This window comes from Kogia breviceps, chromosome X (genome assembly GCF_026419965.1).
Source record: "Kogia breviceps isolate mKogBre1 chromosome X, mKogBre1 haplotype 1, whole genome shotgun sequence".
NCBI classification, from domain to species: Eukaryota; Metazoa; Chordata; class Mammalia; order Artiodactyla; family Physeteridae; genus Kogia; species Kogia breviceps.
Genome location: NC_081330.1, coordinates 119,244,266 through 119,264,416, shown reverse-complemented (window position 1 = coordinate 119,264,416; position 20,151 = coordinate 119,244,266). Strand labels below are relative to the sequence as shown.

At 44.7% G+C, this 20,151-nt stretch overlaps 1 protein-coding gene across 7 annotated transcripts in view; it reads right to left on the bottom strand.

Moving 5' to 3' along the window:
• Positions 1 to 14,577, bottom strand: part of PHKA2 (phosphorylase kinase regulatory subunit alpha 2) — a 63,281-nt gene extending 48,704 nt beyond the window's left edge. For all 7 annotated transcript variants that reach the window (XR_010838734.1, XM_067024010.1, XM_067024011.1 and 4 more), the window contains exons 1-5: positions 13,751 to 14,577; positions 9,275 to 9,433; positions 5,860 to 5,907; positions 4,760 to 4,928; positions 2,232 to 2,314 (exon numbers count right to left, since the gene is read on the bottom strand). Coding sequence is in view for 6 of the 7 variants with exons in the window: in XM_067024010.1 (XP_066880111.1) it covers positions 2,232 to 2,314; positions 4,760 to 4,928; positions 5,860 to 5,907; positions 9,275 to 9,433; positions 13,751 to 13,828 (537 nt within the window). In the remaining variant the exon portion in view is untranslated. The remainder of the gene's footprint in view (positions 1 to 2,231; positions 2,315 to 4,759; positions 4,929 to 5,859; positions 5,908 to 9,274; positions 9,434 to 13,750) is intronic.
• Between the last annotated feature and the right edge of the window lie 5,574 nt (positions 14,578 to 20,151).

Genomic DNA, 20,151 nt, shown 5'->3' with positions numbered 1-20,151 from the left:
ATCTCTTCTCGAAGGCTACTAAATTCATGGCTTTACATATTCAAGCTGTGTTCTTTCTCGATTTCAGTTCATTTGACCTCTGGGTAGACTTTTGGAAGTAAATACTCAAGGGGACCAAAAATGCATACAAAGACACTCTCAACTTTCTTATTTCTAAAGTTAGTATTTTGTAAGAAACTCTTGATTTGGAGAGACCAGAACATTTTATCTTAAAATAAAAGGCTGCCCTTTACTTATCTAATACGTTTGAACTTGTATTAAATTTTAAGATGGAATAAAGAAACTTTAACAAATGGGTTATAACTAGGTGAAGCCAACCAAACCATTTAAAATAACTTAATACCTATTTTTAACATTACCTCTTGGGAAAAAAATGCTCAGCAACTAACAGGAGTCAAAGTCAAAGCTGAGGCTCAGAATACTGAACTTTCCTGCTATTTTGAAACAAATTAATAGGAACTGGCTTAGAACAGCCCATCCACATAGAGGACTTGATACATGCATACCTAACTTTTATAGTTTACATTTTCACTAAAGAAACCCAAGCACTGGATACCGTTTTGAAATAATGCTATATGCACTACTGAAAGACTGCAACCCAAGAAGAACAGGACCAATGCCAAAATTCTGGCATTTATTATTATAGAGAAAGATGAACATTTTCAAAATGAGAAATTTTAGACTTAGACACACGAGAGTGACTTCAGACTCTTCCCTGCCAAGCAGGTCTTGTCGCTGAGCCCCAGGACCCCTTCCTTCAGTACTCCTCACAGCTGGGCCTTTCCGCTCCAACCCGTCCTCACTCCAACGTTGGAGCCAAGTGACTGACTCATCCTTAAAAACTGCTTTGATCAGCTCACTCCCCAGCATGAGTCTAAAATGACGACCTGTTTATTCCCTAGTGGATCACGTTCCAATCTCTCTCTCTGTATGGCCATACCTCTATTATCCAGCCCCACCTCCTGCATGTCCACAAGCTGACTTTACTTTCTACTATTCTTAAGTACTCAGCTTTCACCCTAAGAATACTCCTTCACTCTGCACCCCCTTTCTCCAAGCTGTTCCCATGCTCACAGTCTGTTCCTGCCTCTGTTATTGTTCCTGCTACTCCCACATCCTTTTCCCTCCCTTCTGCCAATCTAAACCCTACTCATCCACCAAGGTCCAACTAAAGTCCCACCCTTTCCACAAAGACTTCCCAAGTTTCTTTAGACCAGGGTTTGTCAACCTCAGCACCACTGACATTTGGACCTTGATCATTCTCTGTTGTGTGGAGCTGTCCTGTGCACTGTAGTACGTTCAGCAGAATCCCTGGCCTCTACCCACTGGATGTCAGTAGCACTCTCCCCAGAGTGACAGCCAAAAACGTCTCCAGACATTGCCAAATGTCCCCTGGGAGGAGAAGACTGCCCCTGGTTGAGAATCGCCACTTTAGACCTGGGGTCAGCAAACTATGGCCCTTGGACCAAAACAGTTTGCCACCTGTTTTTTGTAAATGAAGTCTATTTGGGACACAGCCACGTTCACGAGGTCACGAGTTGCCTATGGCTGCTTTTGTGGTACAACGGCAGAGCTGAGTAGCAGCAACAGAGACTGCAGAGCTGAAAAAATTTACTCTCTGGCCCTTTACAGAAAAAGTTTGCTGATCCTTACTTTAATGGCTTTTAAAAACAAAACAAAACAAAAAAACAAACTCTACCCTTTCCTTACTGCTCTTATGGTCAGCTTTGCAGTTTAGTTGTTCTCTAGAAGTGTGTCAGGCTCCACTCTCTGTAGCACACAAAAACCTGGAGGAACTGAGTTTCTACATATTTATACCCGCACACACCTGGCCCAGGGCACACATCTGGCTCCAGCCTCTCGGCTACCTGTGGGCTGCCTGGGGTGATCCCCAAGGCACCGCAGCTCTTGCCGAGGTGCTGATGGCGTTGCCCTGCATCCTGATTCAGGCTGGCCTGTGGACGTGCCACCGGACATTTTAGAGTCTTATTTAAAATAAGCGTGATGGATTCAAACAGAGAATGTGGCACATTCCAAAAACAAAAGCTCCCCAACCGAGCTCCTTGACAGAAATGTGCACTTTGTGTGCAGAGGTGACGTAATCTTATAGCTCTAATCTAGCTAACCTTCTGGTCAGCCCCAAACAGCCTGGCCCTCAAAGAGCTGTATGATTTTTATTCTTTTTGACACTGGGACACCTGAAAAAAAAAAACACTGGGTTCGACACTTACAGCGACTTTATATGCAGCTTCTATGTAAAAAACAAGATTCTGTATGAAGGCCACCTCGTCAAGAGTGAAAATAATATGTAAGCCTAGTAAAGAAAAACAAACAATGGAGTTATGGAATTATGTTGTGAAGAGAGAGCTGCCAATTACAAATTACAAATATTACACTAGGAAATAAATCCTTTTACCCTCATTTTCATTTTTCTTACTAGGGCATCAAAAATTAAGTATGAAGTAAACTGTAACAGTTAATGTCTAATCTCGGAAGGAAGGAAGGATGGGGGGAGGGAAGGGAGGAAGGAAAGAATGGCTCCACTTTTGCGTGTGTGCCTAGGAGTAGAAAGGATTGAAAGAGAAGATGTGGGGCTTCCGGGTATGTGTTGGATTTGTGCAGAGAAGATTCCACAAAGCAAGCATTTTAGCCCAGAGCAACCACTGTCTTATCTTTGAGTGAGCCAAAGGGCAGGTACCCTTCCCCAGTGGCAGATGGGGAAAGTAGAGCCCTCAACTACAGGAGACGGCTTTTCACCTCATGGAAAGGCCAGCTCCCAGGATCTGCCCAGGCGGCTACATCAACGTGTTAAAGCAGGCAGTGACCAGGAGAGCTGGTTTTTCGCTTGGGTCCTTGAATGTATAACTGGTTATGACAAATACATGTTTGTGGTTTTTTTTTGGTTCTCCTGTTGGATTTTTTAAATTTTTATTTTATACTGGAGTATAGTTGATTAACAATGTTGTGTCAGTTTCAGGTGTACAGCAAAGTGATTCAGTTATACATATAACACGTATCTATTCTTTTTCAAATTCTTTTCCCATTTAGGTTATTACAGAATATTGAGCAGAGTTCCAACATGTATTTTTATTTTTTTAATTAATTAATTTATTTATTTATTTACTTTTGGCTGGGCTGGGTCTTTGTTGCTGCATGCGGGCTTTCTCTAGTTGCAGTGAGTAGGGGCTACCCTTTGTTGCGGTGCATGGGCTTCTCATTGCGGTGGCTTCTCTTGCTGCAGAGCATGGGCCCTAGGTGCGTGGGCTCAGCTGCTGTGGCTAGTGGGCTCTGGAGCGCAGGCTCAGTAGTTGTGGCACATGGGCTTAGTTGCTCTGCGGCATGTGGGATCTTCCCGGACCAGGGCTCTAACCCGTGTCCCCTGCATTGGCAGGCGCGCCACCACTGCGCCACCATGGAAGCCCCCAACATGTACTTTTAAAGTATGAATTCTTGAAGCTGGTATGGGTACGGTAAGATATGCACCCTTAACATCTCTGGGGGAAGTTTAACTAGTAAACTGCTCTGAAAACAATTAAGCAATAAGTATGAGTAGCCTCTGAATGATATCTAACTAAGGGAAGGAAGCAAATAGAGATGTGGGTCAAACTTGGTATTGCAACATAGTTATAATAGCAAAAAAAAATTAAAAGAATAAAGGAATAGTTAAACTAATTATGGAATATCCACTGATAAAGTCATTAAAATTATGTTTATAAACAGCTTGTAATATCAAGGGGGAAATGGTTAAGTTATAATGCTATGTAATAAAAAGACTATATTTATGCATACAGTATGACCTTAAATATGTTTTTTAAATGCATAGAAAAAAAAACTAGGAGGAGACACATTCAAATGAAAATTGGCAGTGACATTTTTTTTCTATGTGTTTCATTATATTTTCCAAAATATCTACAGTGAGCTCATATTAACTTTCATAAGCAAAACATATTTTTTAAAGTGCCTGGTTTATTCACGAAGCCATAACAGTATTATTTACTGACTTCTCCTATTTTTAGAGTTTCACATTTGCAGCCTGAAATACATGGGAAGCCTTTAACTCAGAAGCATGAATTTAGGGGACTGGAGATAAGAACTCTGAGACACAGCAGCTAAGTGACCTAACTTGAGGCTATCTGGTGCACAGAGCGGGGCAGCAGCTCGGAGCTCGGGAGGCCCAGTGTCCAGGCCTCCATGAAAGCCAACAGCTTGGGCTTCAACGAGAACAATGCTCACGCCCCAGAAGCGTTTGGCCCGCTCACAGCACGGGTGCTATGGACTGAAAGACAACTCTGGGCACACTGCTGACTTCTAGAAATTATGCTGTTTGTTTATAATCTGGATAAACGAGGGTGTGTCTAAAGAGGGTGACAGGGTAGTGAGAGGAAGAGCTGAAGGGCCTGCTACTCCTGGAGAAGAAAACTCTAAAATGGAGCATGACACCGTCTACAGATATTTGAACTGTTGAACAAAGATCTGATCTAGGTTGGTCCAATAATTAGGCGACAGAGACAGCAAAGGAAGCTTTGGGATCAACCAGTGAGATGCTGACAGAGCTGGCGCAACAGCCCTCGTCCTGCAAGGGTTTAGGAGGCTGACTGTCAACAGAGTCACAGAGTAGTGCACATAATGCAACGCAAAAAGCGGCAGGCTTTTTCTTTACAGAAATAGCTTGTTTTGAATACTGATCAAGGGCTGCCCCTCCCCGCCCCCTTCTGGATTGTCACTCCCAGTACAATGAGGTCAATCAGCCCTGGCTCACCTGAGGCAGTCATCTGGGCCAGAAACAGGAGGAAGAGGGAGGTGGCATCCACCTGGAGGTGGCCCCACTGGTCGTCGCCCACCACGGTGCTGCAGGTGGCAGTGTCGTACTTGGCATGCAGGCTGTCCTTGGTACTCTGAGTGTGCTTGAACCTCTCCACTTTATTCACCTGAGAAAGCAAGTCATCTGCTCGCAACTAAGGGGTTCATGGCTGGCAAGGTCAATCTCTTGGATCTAGACCTCTTATCTGTTACCTCTGGAAGCCAGTGGGATGGAAGGCAGGGGATGGATGTTCACTAGCGAGCACCACACAGAGAGGCTGTGCGGGGCAGTCTTCCTGCCCATCACCAGAAATGTCTGAGCTCAGTGCCATTTCAACAAGTTCTGCAGGGCTGAGGGGTCAAGACGCAGGGTTTCCTTGTCTGATATCTCCAGCATGAACGGTGACACACAGTTGGAACTCAATAAGAGGGAGGGAGGAGGGGAGGGAGAGGAACCTCCTCTTCCTCTTTAAATTTCCAATCTTGTTTCCTTATGTTGAAAGGGAAAGAGCAATGTCGTCTTTGAAGACTAATGAGGCACGTACTGATTAAGGGTCGGGACTATCATATTTATCTTGGGATCTGTGTAGATCCTAGTATGATGTTCTGTATACAGTACATGCTCAACACATTGTTTTATTAACCCCTCACTGAAAATATCAATAATATTAATGTCAAGTTTTAAAAACTCAAGCATTTCAACTCAAAAGAAAGAAACCCTTTTATAAACTCAACAGAATAAACAATAGTACATGGCTTTCTAGGAGTGGCTTTTAAAATCGTTTTCTTCCCAGTTTAAAAAAAAAAAAAGGGCACGTTCTCCTTTTACACAAGTTAACTCCTGAAAAGAGATTCTGAGAAAGTATTCTTTGACTCTGGTTCTATAGCATAATAAAATTATTGAAGATAATTTTAAAAGGAGAAAGTAAGCAAAATATTTTCAATTTCTCTAAATCTTGAGAAGAAAAGTTCAAAACACTTTAAGAGTGTTAGTTGTCACCATGAATATGAAGTGCCCACTCAGATGACCCAAAAATACATCTGTCGTTTTCCGCCTACCTGTCTCATCATGCACTGGAGAAGACCCCGCATCAGTTTCACCACATTCTGCGGACATAAAATGGAATCAGTAATAAGGCCAGCTTCCCTGCTCCATGAAAACAACCTCCTCACCACATGGCTGGTAAGCCAGTGCTGCCTGGAGCCTTCCCCGAGAAGGCATATACATGCATTCTGATTGTTCAGATTATTTCTACCTCTCCACTCCATCACAAAGAAATTCTTGACAAAGTGAGTTATTTCAAATAAGGGAACTGGACCAGATGGCACTTCCTGGCACTGAAATCCAGTGACTCCTGCTTTTAGCAAGACAATTTTTATAAGCCTAGTACCCTGAAGCTTTATATCACAATTCTTAGTAATTTATTTTTGTTATACTAAGGATGAATTAAGTCCACCACCATGCCTGCCCCCAAATAATGCTTTGCCAAAATAGCCATCTGTGACACCATTACTGGACTACTGAGTAAAGTTCTTACAAAATGCAAGTAGCTGCCTACGTTTCTTAATCATATGTATTATTATTATAAATAATATCAATGTCACTATGATAATCAGACATTCTGTCCCGGTATTGTACAAAACACTTTACCTGGATTCCCACTAATTCGTGCAACACCCTTACGAGGTGGGTGTTATTATTTCCCCACTTTATAGATGAGGAACCTGAGGCTGATGAAGCAACATTGCTAAAGTCTCTCAGCTGGCAGGAGGTGGAGCAAGGACAGAGCCCAGGCCCTCCGACTCCAGAGGGTGAGCTCCTAGTCAATACATTGTGTTGCCTCCCACTTCCTCCACAATTCAGGCCCACTGAAAGACTGGTCTTAATATGTCCTATTAAAAACTCTATATATAGCTACTTCACAAGTGGCTGGAGAATGGGATATTTTTAGGTCAAAGTAGCCTGGCTGAAAGAAGTTCCCACCCAGGGCCATCAGCGTCTCCTCTCTTATAGAACGCACATGGTTTGCAGGGGAAGACATAGCGAAGGGCCACAAAAGTTAATTGCCAAAGTCTGAAATGGATCACCCTTCAGATTCTTCCATCTCTAAAATCCTAGGAGTCTAGACTATAATCTCACTTTATGTCATAAACTCTTTTGATGCAGAAAATATTACCTCATAATTAAAAGGTATAATTAACACTGTTATAATTAACATTTCCTATGGTGTGCAGCATAAACATTTGCCAATCGACTTGCCCTGAAATAAAGAAAAGTTATTTTCCATTGTGAAGAAGCACAGTGGTTCCCAACTGGTGGTGACATTACCATCCCTGGCGGTGGGGGAGCATCTGAAAATGGGGGGTGGAGGCATTTTTATCGTCACCATGATGGGGGTGGGAGCTACAGCCATTTAGTGAGTAAGGACTAAGGACATTACATGTCCTGCAACGCATGGGACAGTCTCACACAATAACAACTGTACTGCCTAAGCCCCAAATGCAATAGTGTCCCTGTTAAGGATCATTGGAAGATCCTGTGTTATTTTCCATAATCAAGGGAGATGTCTCCTTTAGTTATTAACAACACTCAACAAATCAAACAATGTGGCCTATTTGTGCCTCTCTATCATCAGTCTCAGATCAGCAAATCTAGTCCACTCTAACCCAGATCAGAAATTGCTTACAGAGGAGAGGTAGTGGGGTGTGTGAGTGTGAACAGACAGGCATAGGTTTCCTTGGATTTTGTGTCAGGAGGATAGAAAGTTTGGAGGACATGAATATCAAATTACTTTACTGTTAAATGAATGATTCACTTATATAATAGCCATCCAAGTTCTTAGAGGAGCATTCAGTGCTTACTGTATGCATTTTATTTTCTTCTTTTTAAATATTTATTTATTTATTTATTGGCTGCATCGGGTCTTCGTTGCTGTGCGTGGGCTTTCTCTAGTTGTGGCGAGCGGGGGCTACTCATTGTCATGATGTGCAGGATTCTCATTGCAGTGGCTTCTCTTGTTGCAGAGCACAGGCTCTAGGCACGTGGGCTGCAGTAGTTGTGGCACACAGGCTCAGTAGTTGTGGCTCTCGGGCCCTAGAGCACAGGCTCAGTAGTTGTGGTGTACGGGTTTAGTTGCTCTGTGGCATGTGGGTTCTTCCCAGACTAGGACTCAAATCCATGTCCCCTGCATTGGCAAGAGGATTCCTAACCACTGTGCCACCAGGGAAGTCCCTATATGCGTTTTAAATACTACCCATTCTCGCCTTACCTCCAAGACTGGGTGATTTCATTACCCCATACTCAGCATGTCTAGTCAAATCCAAACTGTCCTTTCCTTGCTCACACAGACAGGCTTCCTCTCTTAGCTCCCCTACTGCTGTCAAGGCTGCCCACCACTCATGCCCACTTTGGTTGCTATAAACAATCACCAATTGGACCGTAAGAACTCTCCCTGGACCTGACAATCCACTGGCTGTGCCAGCCAATGAGAAAGGATGAATCAAAGACAAATCCCAAAGGCTCTCAAGCCAAGAGATCTATACTTTTATACATCAATGCTCCTTCCTTCAATGCTATTACTCAAAACACTCTGAAAATACTTCCTGTGCTCAAGGGCAGATTATTTTCTTACATACTTAGTGATGGCAAGTCTTCGCTTTGGGGGGCATGTTGGTTTCTGATTTTGGAAAACAATAAAAGGTCTTCATCGTGCTGTATGGTAACACAGGCACAAAAATTGGACAACACCCATGTGGTTCAAAATTAAAAGGTGACCATACATTAAAAAAGACTGCTTTGAATGACTCAAACTGAAAGGCATTTTTGTTTGTTTGTTTTTTTGCGGTACGCGGGCCTCTCACTGTTGTGGGCTCTCCCGTTGCGGAGCACAGGCTCCAGACGCGCAGGCTCAGTGGCCATGGCTCACGCACCCAGCCGCTCCGCGGCACGTGGGATCTTCCCCAACCGGGGCACGAACCCGTGTCCCCTGCGTCAGCAGGCAGACTCTCAACCACTGTGCCACCAGGGAAGCCTGAAAGGCATTTTTAAAGGAAATTCCAAACATGTTTTAAGCAGTGGCAATAATGTTTGGATAAATATCCTTTCAACATGATTACTCCAAAGAGTATACACTTTGGAATGTGTAGTTCTGGTGTGCTGACTCTTTAAAAACTATCATATTAGTTTATAATGACATCTTATATATAAGTATGTATAAAATTGACAGAGCATGTGTGAAAGAAATGCAGCTATTCAGTGTGATTTTTTGCTGTTCTTTCATGGAGGGAAAAACCTCAAAAGGAGAGACACATGAGAGGTAGAGACCACCAAAATGCCTCCCCAAAACATACTATCGGAGAAATGGAGAAGAAGCCTGTACCAGACTGTTCTGCATATGCAGCTACCTCCTTGTAGGCTTTTCAGTTCAAGGAAAAGGTGCTGAGCAGCACAGCCACAGCTGCCAGTCAGCCTTACCTGCTCCAACTCGTAGGCCTTGGCCTTGTCCTCATCGCGGTCAGCATTCTTGCGGTAGGCCATGCCCAGGCCCCACACGGCCAGGATGCTGTAGATGTTATCCCGCACCCACGCGTCCTTCTGCTCATGACTGGCTGACAACAGCCCCGTGACAGGGTTCTATCAGAGAAGAGAGAGAACGATGCAGCACCGCCCTTCACCTAGCTCCCAGGCAATGAACGCCCACCCTAATTGGGGCACGAGGGCTGGGACGAGAAGTGAAGAGACCAGCGTCTTTCTACTGGCTGGGCACAGAATTCTACGTATGTATACTTGATCAAGTTTGTTTCTTATGGAAGTGTTCAAATTTTCCAGGTCCTAATTATTTCTCTGCTTTATGAGTATCTGAGAGAAGGGTATTTAAAAACTCCCACTATGGTTATGGATTTGTTAACAATTAACACAAGCTTTGCTTTATACATTTTGAAGCTATGTTGTTAGTATTCTGTGGGTGTAAAACTGCTCTATTTTTTTTGGTGAATTATCCTTTTATCATCTAGTAATAACATTTCTTAATCCCTAATAGAATTCTTTAAATTTCAAAAGCTTATCTGCCTTATGTTAGTATCAATATAATTACACCAACTTATTTTTGGTTAGCATTTGCCTAGTATATCTTGTCTCACTAATTACTCTCAACCTTTCAGTATCCTGTTTTAGGTTTGTCTCTTATAAATGACATATCTTTAAAAATTTTTTTAAATTAATTTCCATTATCTGGTTAATTTAAAATTTTACATCTGTTGTGACTGCCTTTTTATTAGTCTTTTTAAAAAACTGGCTTTTGGTTTTGTCAATCTTTATTATTTAGCAGTAAGTACATTTGGCAAATGACTAATGGAAAAAATTCTCTTTCCCAGACACAGGAAAAGCAATTAGGTGATATGCTAGCTGATGTGAACAAAGTATTGCCTCTAACAAAAGAATAATTATGAGTTTGATATATTTAACACTGAGTGATTTCTAACAAGTGAAATCAATGTAAGTTGATCTCAACTTAAAAAGCTCAACATCACTAATCATCAGAGAAATGCAAATCAAAACCACAATGAGATACCACCTCACACCTGTCAGAATGGCTACCAAAAAGAACACAAATAACGTGTTGGTGAGGATGTGGAGAAAAGGGAAGCCTAGCGCACTGTTGGTTGGAATGTAAATTGGTGCGGCCACTACAGAAAAGAGTATGGACCTCAAAAAACTAAAATCAGAACTACCATATGATCCAGAAATTCCACTCCTGGGTATATATCCAAAGAAAACACTAATTTGAAAAGATACATGCACCCCAATGTTCATAGCAGCATTATTTACAATAGCCAAGACATGGAAGCAACCTAAATGTCCATCAACAGATGAATGGATAAAGAAGATGTGGTGTATACATACAATGGAATACTGCTCAACCATAAAAAAGAATGAAATTCTGCCATTTGCAACAACATGGATGGACCTAGAGGGCATTAGGCTTAGTGAAATAAGTCAGACAGAGAAAGACAAATACTGTGTTTTATCACTTTTATGTGGAATCTAAAAAATAAAGCAAACAAACAAATATAACAAAACAGAAACAGACTCACAGATATGGAGAACAAATTAGTGATTACCAGTGGAGAGAGGGAAGGGGGGAGGGACAAGCTAGGGGTAGGGGACTAAAAGGTAAAAACTACTATGTATAAAATCAAGAAGCTACAAGGATATATTGTACAGCACGGGGAAATATAGCCCTTATTTTATAATAACTTTCAATGGAATATAATCTATAAAACTATTGAATCACCAAGTTATATATCTGAAACTAATATGGTAAATCAACTATACTTTAAAAAAACCCAACAAATCAGAAAGAGGTCAGCCTTGTACCAGGTGACAGTGAAAATCGCCTCATAAACATCTGCACCTATCTACAGGAGACGGGAAATACAGTATAAACTTTAGAAACCACTAATTCAGGGTCTAGCTCATTCATTTTTTATTGTGGTAAAATATGCATAACATAAAATTGCTCATTCATTCTTACACAGTGGATAGGTGACCTGCCTAATATCACTCAGAAAAGATGACCAGGCCCTAAACGGGTTAGGGCTCTACAACTGTGAAAACTAGCTGTTGGGGCGGGATGGGTGCGAGGTGGGGGAGAGAGGGAAGAAGTGATTCTGCATGTGCAGACTCACGGGATTTTCCAACAGAACCGTACTTGGAGTATTCTGGTTAACCAGAAAAGCTTGACTATGAAGTCAGGAAGGGAAAAACAGGGCAAACATGAGGGCTTCTCACGAACTACCCCCAAAATAAATACAACTAAAGGCTCAGGCAACTCTTTTTTAATCATTAAAATGTTGGAGAGGAAAGTCCAATGCTGCAGATTTGCTTTAATGGGAAGACACTTCTTCTGCTCCTGAGGGAAGGTAAGCTCGGATCAATAGCTGGGTCATTAGGATGGCTCAGAGCCTGCAGACATATTTTATCAACAAGGACTTAAGGGTACTTTTCATGTGCCTGGAGCACTGCCTGATGCAAAAGGAATGAAACTGATGAGGTCTCTGTGCTTAAGGATCTCACAGAATCCATGAGGAGACATAATTATGTTCAAAGACCCGAAAGCAATTAGTAGCTTTATCAAGGCCTTCAGGAAAAAGAGCATCCTGGGCCAGGGTGGTGAGGCGAGCACTTGTGGCCTGGATACGTGTGGCCTGTATCAAAATCGTAACACCACCAACAGCACTCACCATTTGCTAACTGCCTACTGGGGGGTGGGGCAGCATACTTGGCAGTAATCACAGGTGTTTCTATCCTCATTTTACAGATAAGGGCATAGTCTCAGAGAGGCTGGGAAACGGTTACACCTGTAGTTGAAGGAAGAGCTAGCGATTCAAACCCAGGTGTGACACAAGAACCAAGCTTGATCAGTTCTCCTTAAAGCCCCTTCCATCACAGTAATGAAGAGCAAGGATTTTCAACTTGGATTTTTAAAACACTGTGTAGAAGTAATTATAATATATTCCAAAGAGAAAAGCAAAAGAAAAATATATCACTCCCATTTGCCTGCCTACTTCTTCAGTTCTTAGCTTGAACATCGTCTCTTCCAGGACTCCTCCCTGCTCCCCAAACTGGGCTAAGCTCCCAAAATAAGAACCACAGTCCTTCATGTGCAATTTCAAAAGCCAATATGCTCTGAAAATTTAAAGTGTTTTCATAATTTTGCAGCAAGCTCGTTTGGTGGCAAAAGGTGACCTGAACTGATGTGAAACTACTTTTCCTACTCAGTGTGAGTCTTCATATTCCAATGTGGAAAATACTAATGTGTTTGATTAAGGGTGCTGCCTAGACTTCACTGCAGTTACTAGAGAATATATATGTATATTACCTCCCTAAAGTCCAAACACTGCTGACTTGCAAACCACATTTGACCCCAAGAGTTTCAGACAAGGGACTCTGGACCTATTCCCTGCGCATAAATCTCACTGCACTACAAGTATTTATTCTTCTTTGTAGGCCCAGCACCTGACACAGTGCCTTGCACATAATAGGTACACAATAAATATTTCCTGAATGAAGAAACAAGGCTGTGAAACGGGCTATAGGGAAAAGGGTCAGTGGCTTAGGAGTGACCATGGCTCCCAACTTGAAGGCCAGGCCTCTACCCTGGAAGGCCACTTCCTTCTCTGACATGGAGCTCCTATAAATAATTGCTGTTGATTGAGGGCAAGCAACATAGCTGTTGTCTTCCCTAGGAATAAAAATAGTCCAGTGGTCTTACATGATGGGCCCAGATAATAACGTTAGCCGGGTAATACAAAACAGAAGACATTCCATACCTCAGACCACATGGGCAGTTTCGAAGATCCCCTCCAACTTGGGAGAAGACCTGAATTTGGGTCTAACCCTGCTACCTGCAGTAACCTTTCTGGCTTGCAGTTTTCTCATCTGTAAAATAGCAACCAGAGTAAGCCCTAAGACCCTCGCAGGTGGGTCTCTAACAAGATAATTCAAGGGCAGAATAGCAGCAGTCGCCACACACCCCAGAGTGGAAGGCACACCTCAGGAGTTTCTTCACTCCTGTCTACTGTCCTCGCAGTCCAGAGCTCACCATCCTCATTCAGTGTGCTCTGTCCAACCTACACACACCTCCTTCCATCCAAAAGAAGCAGAGTCAATGCAGAAAGACGCATTTTGTACCCAGGGCACCCAGGGGGCTCCTTTTATCTTCGATCCCAAACAGCGGTCAAAGAATCCTGTGAAGTGTAGCCACACAGCCCTTAGGTCCCCTGGCTCATAAAGTGGACGGGGTGGGAATGGGGGTGGGGAGTAACCATCGGCCAGCAAGGACTGGATTTAAAGAGGAAACCTCTTAATTGCAAAGTCTCAGGACACGAGAGGGGACTGGGTAGGAGAATAAGTGCCTCGAGATGGCAGTGCGGGGTGGTCCCTCCTTACCTGGTAACACAGGATTGTTTGCTGCACCAGCCGCGCGTATCCGTCTAAGCGGACCCCGGAATTGCTCCTGCTCCTCATCTCCACGTTGCTCCGGGGCCTCGGCGTCCGACCGGCTGCAAGGAGGTGGGACGCCCGGGCTGCGGCCGCCGAGCGGGCCCGGTTCCCAAGCACTCACAGCCTCGGTCAGTTCTCGAGATGGAGCCCGGCGTTACGAGGTAGGGACTTTTTAAAATGACAGAACCAAACTATGATTGGAAAGCAAGCCAACTAGTGTTTCTTACTGCTGAAAGGCGCGGAGGCGGAGACAGGGGCTGGCGCTATGGCTGCCCCGCCTTGACCAGGCCCGTAGCGCTCCCGACGCTCGCGGGTCTCTGGCGGCCTCGCGGGAGAAGCGGGGAACTGGGTTCCGGGCGTGGGGCGACGATGCCCCCGCCGAGCCTTTTTTGTCTTCGGGCTGTCGTGAGAGGGCCTCGGCGCCGGCCGCGAACTCTATCCGACCCGCCTGCCGCAGCCCACTCGCAGCCCAGTCCCCGGCCGCGCCTCCGCCGCGGAACGGAACCCTCCGAGTCGCGGCCAGTGGGGGAAGGAAAACGAGGTGGCCCGCGAGAGCAGCGGGGAACTTGGCTCCGGGCGGGAACGTTTGCCTCTCTGAGCCCCTTACCTCCCCCCCCGGCCGCCGACCTCAGCAGGGGCTGTTGAAACAGGTCCTTCCGTCGCGGGTATCTGGACGCCCCGGACCCGCCCCCGGCGCAGAGTCGAATCCGCGGAGCCGGGCCTGAGGCCCAGAACACGCCTAACACGCTCTGTCGCTGGCGGCCCCGCCCATCCCTGGCCCCGCCCTCTAGCACTGCCCCTAGATCCGCCGCGCGCGGAGCAGAAAGCTCGGAGTTGCGGAGATAAAGGACTGACTCCGGGCGGGGGTCAAGGCTGCCTTCCCAAGCGGCTGTGGGGAGGACCCCGGGACGGGCTGCCAACTTCACCAGAGGCGGGAGAAATAGGTCCGCCCACTGCGGCTGCCTGGGCGCCCCTCCGCGGGCCGTAATAGTAGTTCTGCCCCTGGCGCGTCTGCGCCCACGAGCGGAAGTAGAGTAGTGGGGCCCAGGGGGGAAGAGGAGAGGGGGCGACCGGGGCGGAGCAGGGTCCCCCAGCTGCCCCCCGCGCCTGCGGCTTCGCCACTAGTCACCTGGGAGAAGCTCACCGGGCCTGGCCTGCAGTCCATCTCCAGACCTGCAACTTGAAACTCGACATTAGTTTCTCGTGGCCCATCATTACCCACAGTTTTTACAATCTTCTGCCCACTATTCATTTTCCATCAAAATCTGGTCCCATATTAATTCCAGAGGACAGCTCAGCTAATATCCTTAACTCAAGCCCTTTGCTAGTCTCCATGCATTTACTGTATGCTTGACCCAGGAGGCCTCCTCCTCCTCCTTGCCTATCTGAAGCCTGTCTTTGCTTTAAGGGCCTGCTCGGCTCTTCTCTACTAGCCCTCCCCATTCTCTGAATTCCCATAACTATTTCTTTAATAAGAACTTAGGTCTTGGAGTCAGTTCAAATTGAGTTCAAATTCCAGTTCTGCCATTTACAAGTGGTGCGAGCTTTGGGATGTTTTAGCTGTTTGATATTCAATGTTCTCATCTGTAAAATGGGGATAATAATAGCACCTACCTCCTAGGGTGGCTTTGAACAAGAGGGTGAATATAAAGCACTCAGCACCATGCCTGGCTCATAGAAAAGTACTTCATAAATCACAGCTGGTTCCATCATCATTTGACAACAATGTACTGCCTCATATTGTTTTCATGTGAGGCATGTTTTTCTAACTGGATTGTAAGTTACCCATTGAAACAGTTGTGGTATCTCCTACCGTGCCTGGTACAGTGTTGAGCATGTAGTTGTAGCTCAACTGGTACTGAATGAATGAATGAATGAATGAAAGAAAATAAGTCATGTTCAGCTGGGTCCCCTATGTATCATCCTTAACCAAGTTCATTTTCAAAATTCCATAACATAAATCTGTGTCACTCGACTAAAGCACCAAACCCATTATCTCACTTACTTTTTGTTTTCTTACTATTGGCTTTTAAATAATGCAGCAAACTATGTGATGTGCCTCCATGCAAAATTTGCTATGGTCTAGGGGTAAATAAAACTAGACATTAAGTTATCACCGTTAAATCTCTTGGAATGTGAATATGTACTCTTACAGAACTCTCACATATACTGTACCTAAAAGCTGGGATCATTGCTTCCTTTCACTACTGCCTTTGTTCACAGTGAGTTCTTCTTCAAGAGTCCATTTTGTAGCCACGGGGGAAAATAACTGATGACCTTTACGTATTACTTGACATTTCCATCCAGGATAGAAACATTTTCAGTCTCTTGAGCTCATTCTTTGTAAATTCTGCTACACACATATACCCCTTTCGGTGTATAGCCAGCCTACATTCTTAGGCTTTGCTCTATGCTTTAATGTATATTATCATATAAGCTGTATTTTTCAATAAGCTTGAAATGCAGGGATAAAAGCAAAAAGAAGGAAGGCTATTACTTTTTAGCTTTTAAATCTCCAAGCAAATTTCAGTGATTCTTTTTGGACTACAAGCTGTGCTATATAAAAATCAGACTCATATCTTAGATTTCTATGTCCCTGAGATATAAAACCTCCATATCTTGGTCCCTATATCCATGAAGCCTTTCTCTGGTTGTGTCCCAATAGAAACCCATCTGCAAGTCATTTCTCAAATGTTTGCTAAGAATCGGATATAGAATGTGATGGGGTATGCTGTTGTTTCTGAAGCTGATTCATGACCTTTATAAAGATGAAAGCCTGAAACTAGACCCTGAGGGAGCACCATGTGTAACTTCTCTGACCCCAACCAGAGGGTCTGCCCCTTGTCCTGCCATGGGGGGCTTCTGCCAAAGAAGTTCCCAGGGAGCCACATGTCAGCATCCAAGGTGGAAACCAACAAATGTTTCTCTTGGAGGGTTCAGGTCTTTGACTCTAAAGAAAAGCACTCCATCTTTGACACAGAAGAGAAGGTCCGTTCTGAATTAATTTGCTGAAAATACCCAATTTGCCAAATTATTTCTGACAATTTAATTGTCAGAGAGATCATTTTGTTTTTTATCACAATATTTTAAAGAATGCTGAATGTATCTCTGCTCCAGCTTCCTGCAGCTAGTTTGAGACTGAGAGGTAAAGAGAGAAACACCAGGGAGCATAAGATTTCTTCACAGCGAGGTATATATATCTATAAATATTTTTATTTTTAATTTTTTTATTTTGGACTGCATTGGGTCTTTGTTGCTGCATACAGGCTTTCTCTAGTTGTGGTAAGCGGGGGCTACTCTTCATTGTGGTGCGCGGGCTTCTCATTGTGGTGGCTTCTCTTGTTGCAGGGCACAGGCTCTAGGCGCTTGGGCTTCACTAGTTGTGGCTCGCGGGCTCTGTAGCATAGGCTCGGTAGTTGTGGCACACGGGCTTAGTCGCTCCGCGGCATGTGGAGTCTTCCCGGACCAGGGCTCGAACCCGTGTCCCCTGCATCGGCAGGCAGATTCTCAACCACTGCACCACCAAGGAAGTCCTATGAATGTATTTAAAAGAACACATTCTGGAAGAATGTATTCAATTTTTGTCCCCCCCCAACTTTTTGATGCTGTACCTAGAGACTGAGGCGAAAAGAAAAAAGAATATACTGCTAAGAATTCTTCCCGTTCAAGATGATGTTCTTATGTCCACTCAGTCTTGTCTTTCTCCTGTCCGTCCTTCAGACTCCAACGGCAGTAGCGAGGAGCTGAAGCAGAGACAAACTCAACAGTCCTTAAAATGATCTTATGGAGACAAAGTGACAACCCGCTAGTCCATATGATAAATTGCTTGTTCAGTAAATTAGCTCTTTGTGGAAATGACCTTCAACAAACTAACCTGCCTCCTAGGTGACCTCATTAAACACAACCCAGTATCTCCAATGAAGACATGTCACCCTTTTTACTGAGAACGATCATGATGCTGTTCATTGAAGTTAACAGAGTTACTTTGTGGGATTAATGAATGCAGTGTTTGGGAGGGGGGGAACAAAACAAAACAAATTCTCGAATGTTCTGAGAAAATACTCCTTCAAATACTGGCCACTGTTGTGATACTCCTTGCCTCCTCATATTGCCACCACCATTGTCTCCTTCAGTAGAGTCTCAGATTGTGGGACCAATTTGAAAGCCAAAGGAGGATGCTTCTCAGGAACATTCCCTCTGTCCTGCCCCTTATCTGTCTGAAGTAAAAATACAGACGAGAATTTGGCTTAAGGACTGTAGCCAGACACAAAACACAATAGGAAAAATAAGGGATGAGGGGCAGGACCTAAAGGTTGTCAGACACTGTGTATCCTTTTGTGTACACTTTGTTTACATAATCTGCTTTGGGAGATTTGGTTTCTGATATCTCACCCCCAAATCTAGAGTATCTCACCACCTCTCTCATCAAATTAGTACTCAACATCTTTGAGGCAACTGAGCACCGTGGAAGGAGAGATTGCTCAGAGACCTCTTGTGGAGCTGAGGCCAGCTTTCCCCATTTGTGGCTCCTATTTGCTAATCAGCTCCCCAGAAACCCCAATTCCAATCCTCACCTTCTTGAAATCCTACTGTTTGATGCTGAGGAAGCAGACACTTGGAGGGGATCCAAATCTGGGGCTTGTGTGAGCCAATGGCAACGTGCGTTAAAGAGATAATCTTGAAAGAGCAAGAGGAAAATGAAAAAGAGACCTCGGAAAGCGGTCTCGGGAGGCAGGACAATCCTTGCTCTGACTTCACGGCCACAGCGTGCCTGCTGCCCGCCAGAGGATGCTACTGTCGAGTTGCCTTCATCAAGGTGGTCCTACCGCTTCCAAGCTCCACCACCAGGGAAAGAGATCACAAATGTTTTCCTTTTGTGAAAGTTCTCAAACTTAAAGAACCTAACTGCATATTTATTTAGGCAATTTTAACATTTTTGTCATTTTTTTTTTTTGCGGTACGCGGGCCTTTCACCGCTGCGGCCTCTCCCTTTGCGGAGCACAGGCTCCGGACGCGCAGGCGCAGCGGCCACGGCTCACGGGCCCAGCCGCTCCGCGGCACGTGGGATCTTCCCGGACCGGGGCACAACCCCGCGTCCCCCGCATCGGCAGGCGGACTCTCAACCTGCGCCACCAGGGGAGCCCCATTTTTGTCAATTTTAACGTATAAATACAATTAAATAAATCGGAGAAGAAATATTGCAAAGACAAATCAGCACTCACAGAAGTGTATTATATTATTACTGTGGTTAGTCTGGGATACAACATTCACTTGAAATATATGCAAGGGAACCTCAGTGAAAGACCTAACTAAAGGTTTTTGAAATGTTCCTAGTAAGGACATCCTTGAGGCACTGCTCAAGCAGTTGTAGGTAGGAAGCAAGATAGACTCGCTATGACTAGGAGCAATCAGGGTTTGATACATATGGAAACAATACCATTGCAGGAGAGTTCACTGTTCCCAATAGCTTCTCCCCCTTGTCACTCTACACTCATCAAGACAATTCTTTTTTTTTTTTTTTTTTTTTTTTTGTGGTATGCGGGCCTCACTGTTGTGGCCTCTCCCTTGTGGAGCACAGGCTCCGGACGCGCAGGCTCAGCGGCCATGGCTCACGGGCCCAGCCGCTCCGCGGCATGTGGGATCTTCCCAGACCGGGGCACGAACCCGTGTCCTCTGCATCGGCAGGCGGACTCTCAACCACTGCGCCACCAGGGAAGCCCCAAGACAATTCTTTAAAAAAAATAATTATAGCTCTGGCTGGGCCAGAGTATACCAGTCATAGCAATCAACAAAGTACCATGCAGTTGCTTTTTAAAGAACAGCAATATGATTTTTTTAAATGTACATCTCTTTTAAAAAGTAATCCTACTCTACTCCCCTTTTCTGAAAGGCTCTGGGGATTTGAGAAGTGGCAGTGTATGTATCTCTTCCACAGTCATGGTTTTTCTACCATATGGTCTAGATTACAGTCCCTTCCCTCTCTGTGACTAAGGTATTAAGCTAAACATCTTGGTGCAGCTTTCACAATCTGATGATTAGGGAGGAGGTCAGGAGATGGGTGTCGGTATTGGATGCTGTGTACGGTTGTACAGGTGGTACCCTGAACAACGGTGCACCCAGGAGGGTGAGTGGGGCTAAAATATGGCCCTCGTTCTGTTTGCCAAATCATGAGCCCATGGGGCTGTGTCTGCCCAGTGGGGGCACCTTTTTCTAACTCATTCCAAGGCACTGTATGAGCTACCTGTGGCCACTATCTGCTTACATTTTTCCAGTCTGGCTGGCATCATTATTTCTTGATTTCAGGGAAGTTCCTGTATTTCACATCCCATATAATCTCCAAAAGGAGC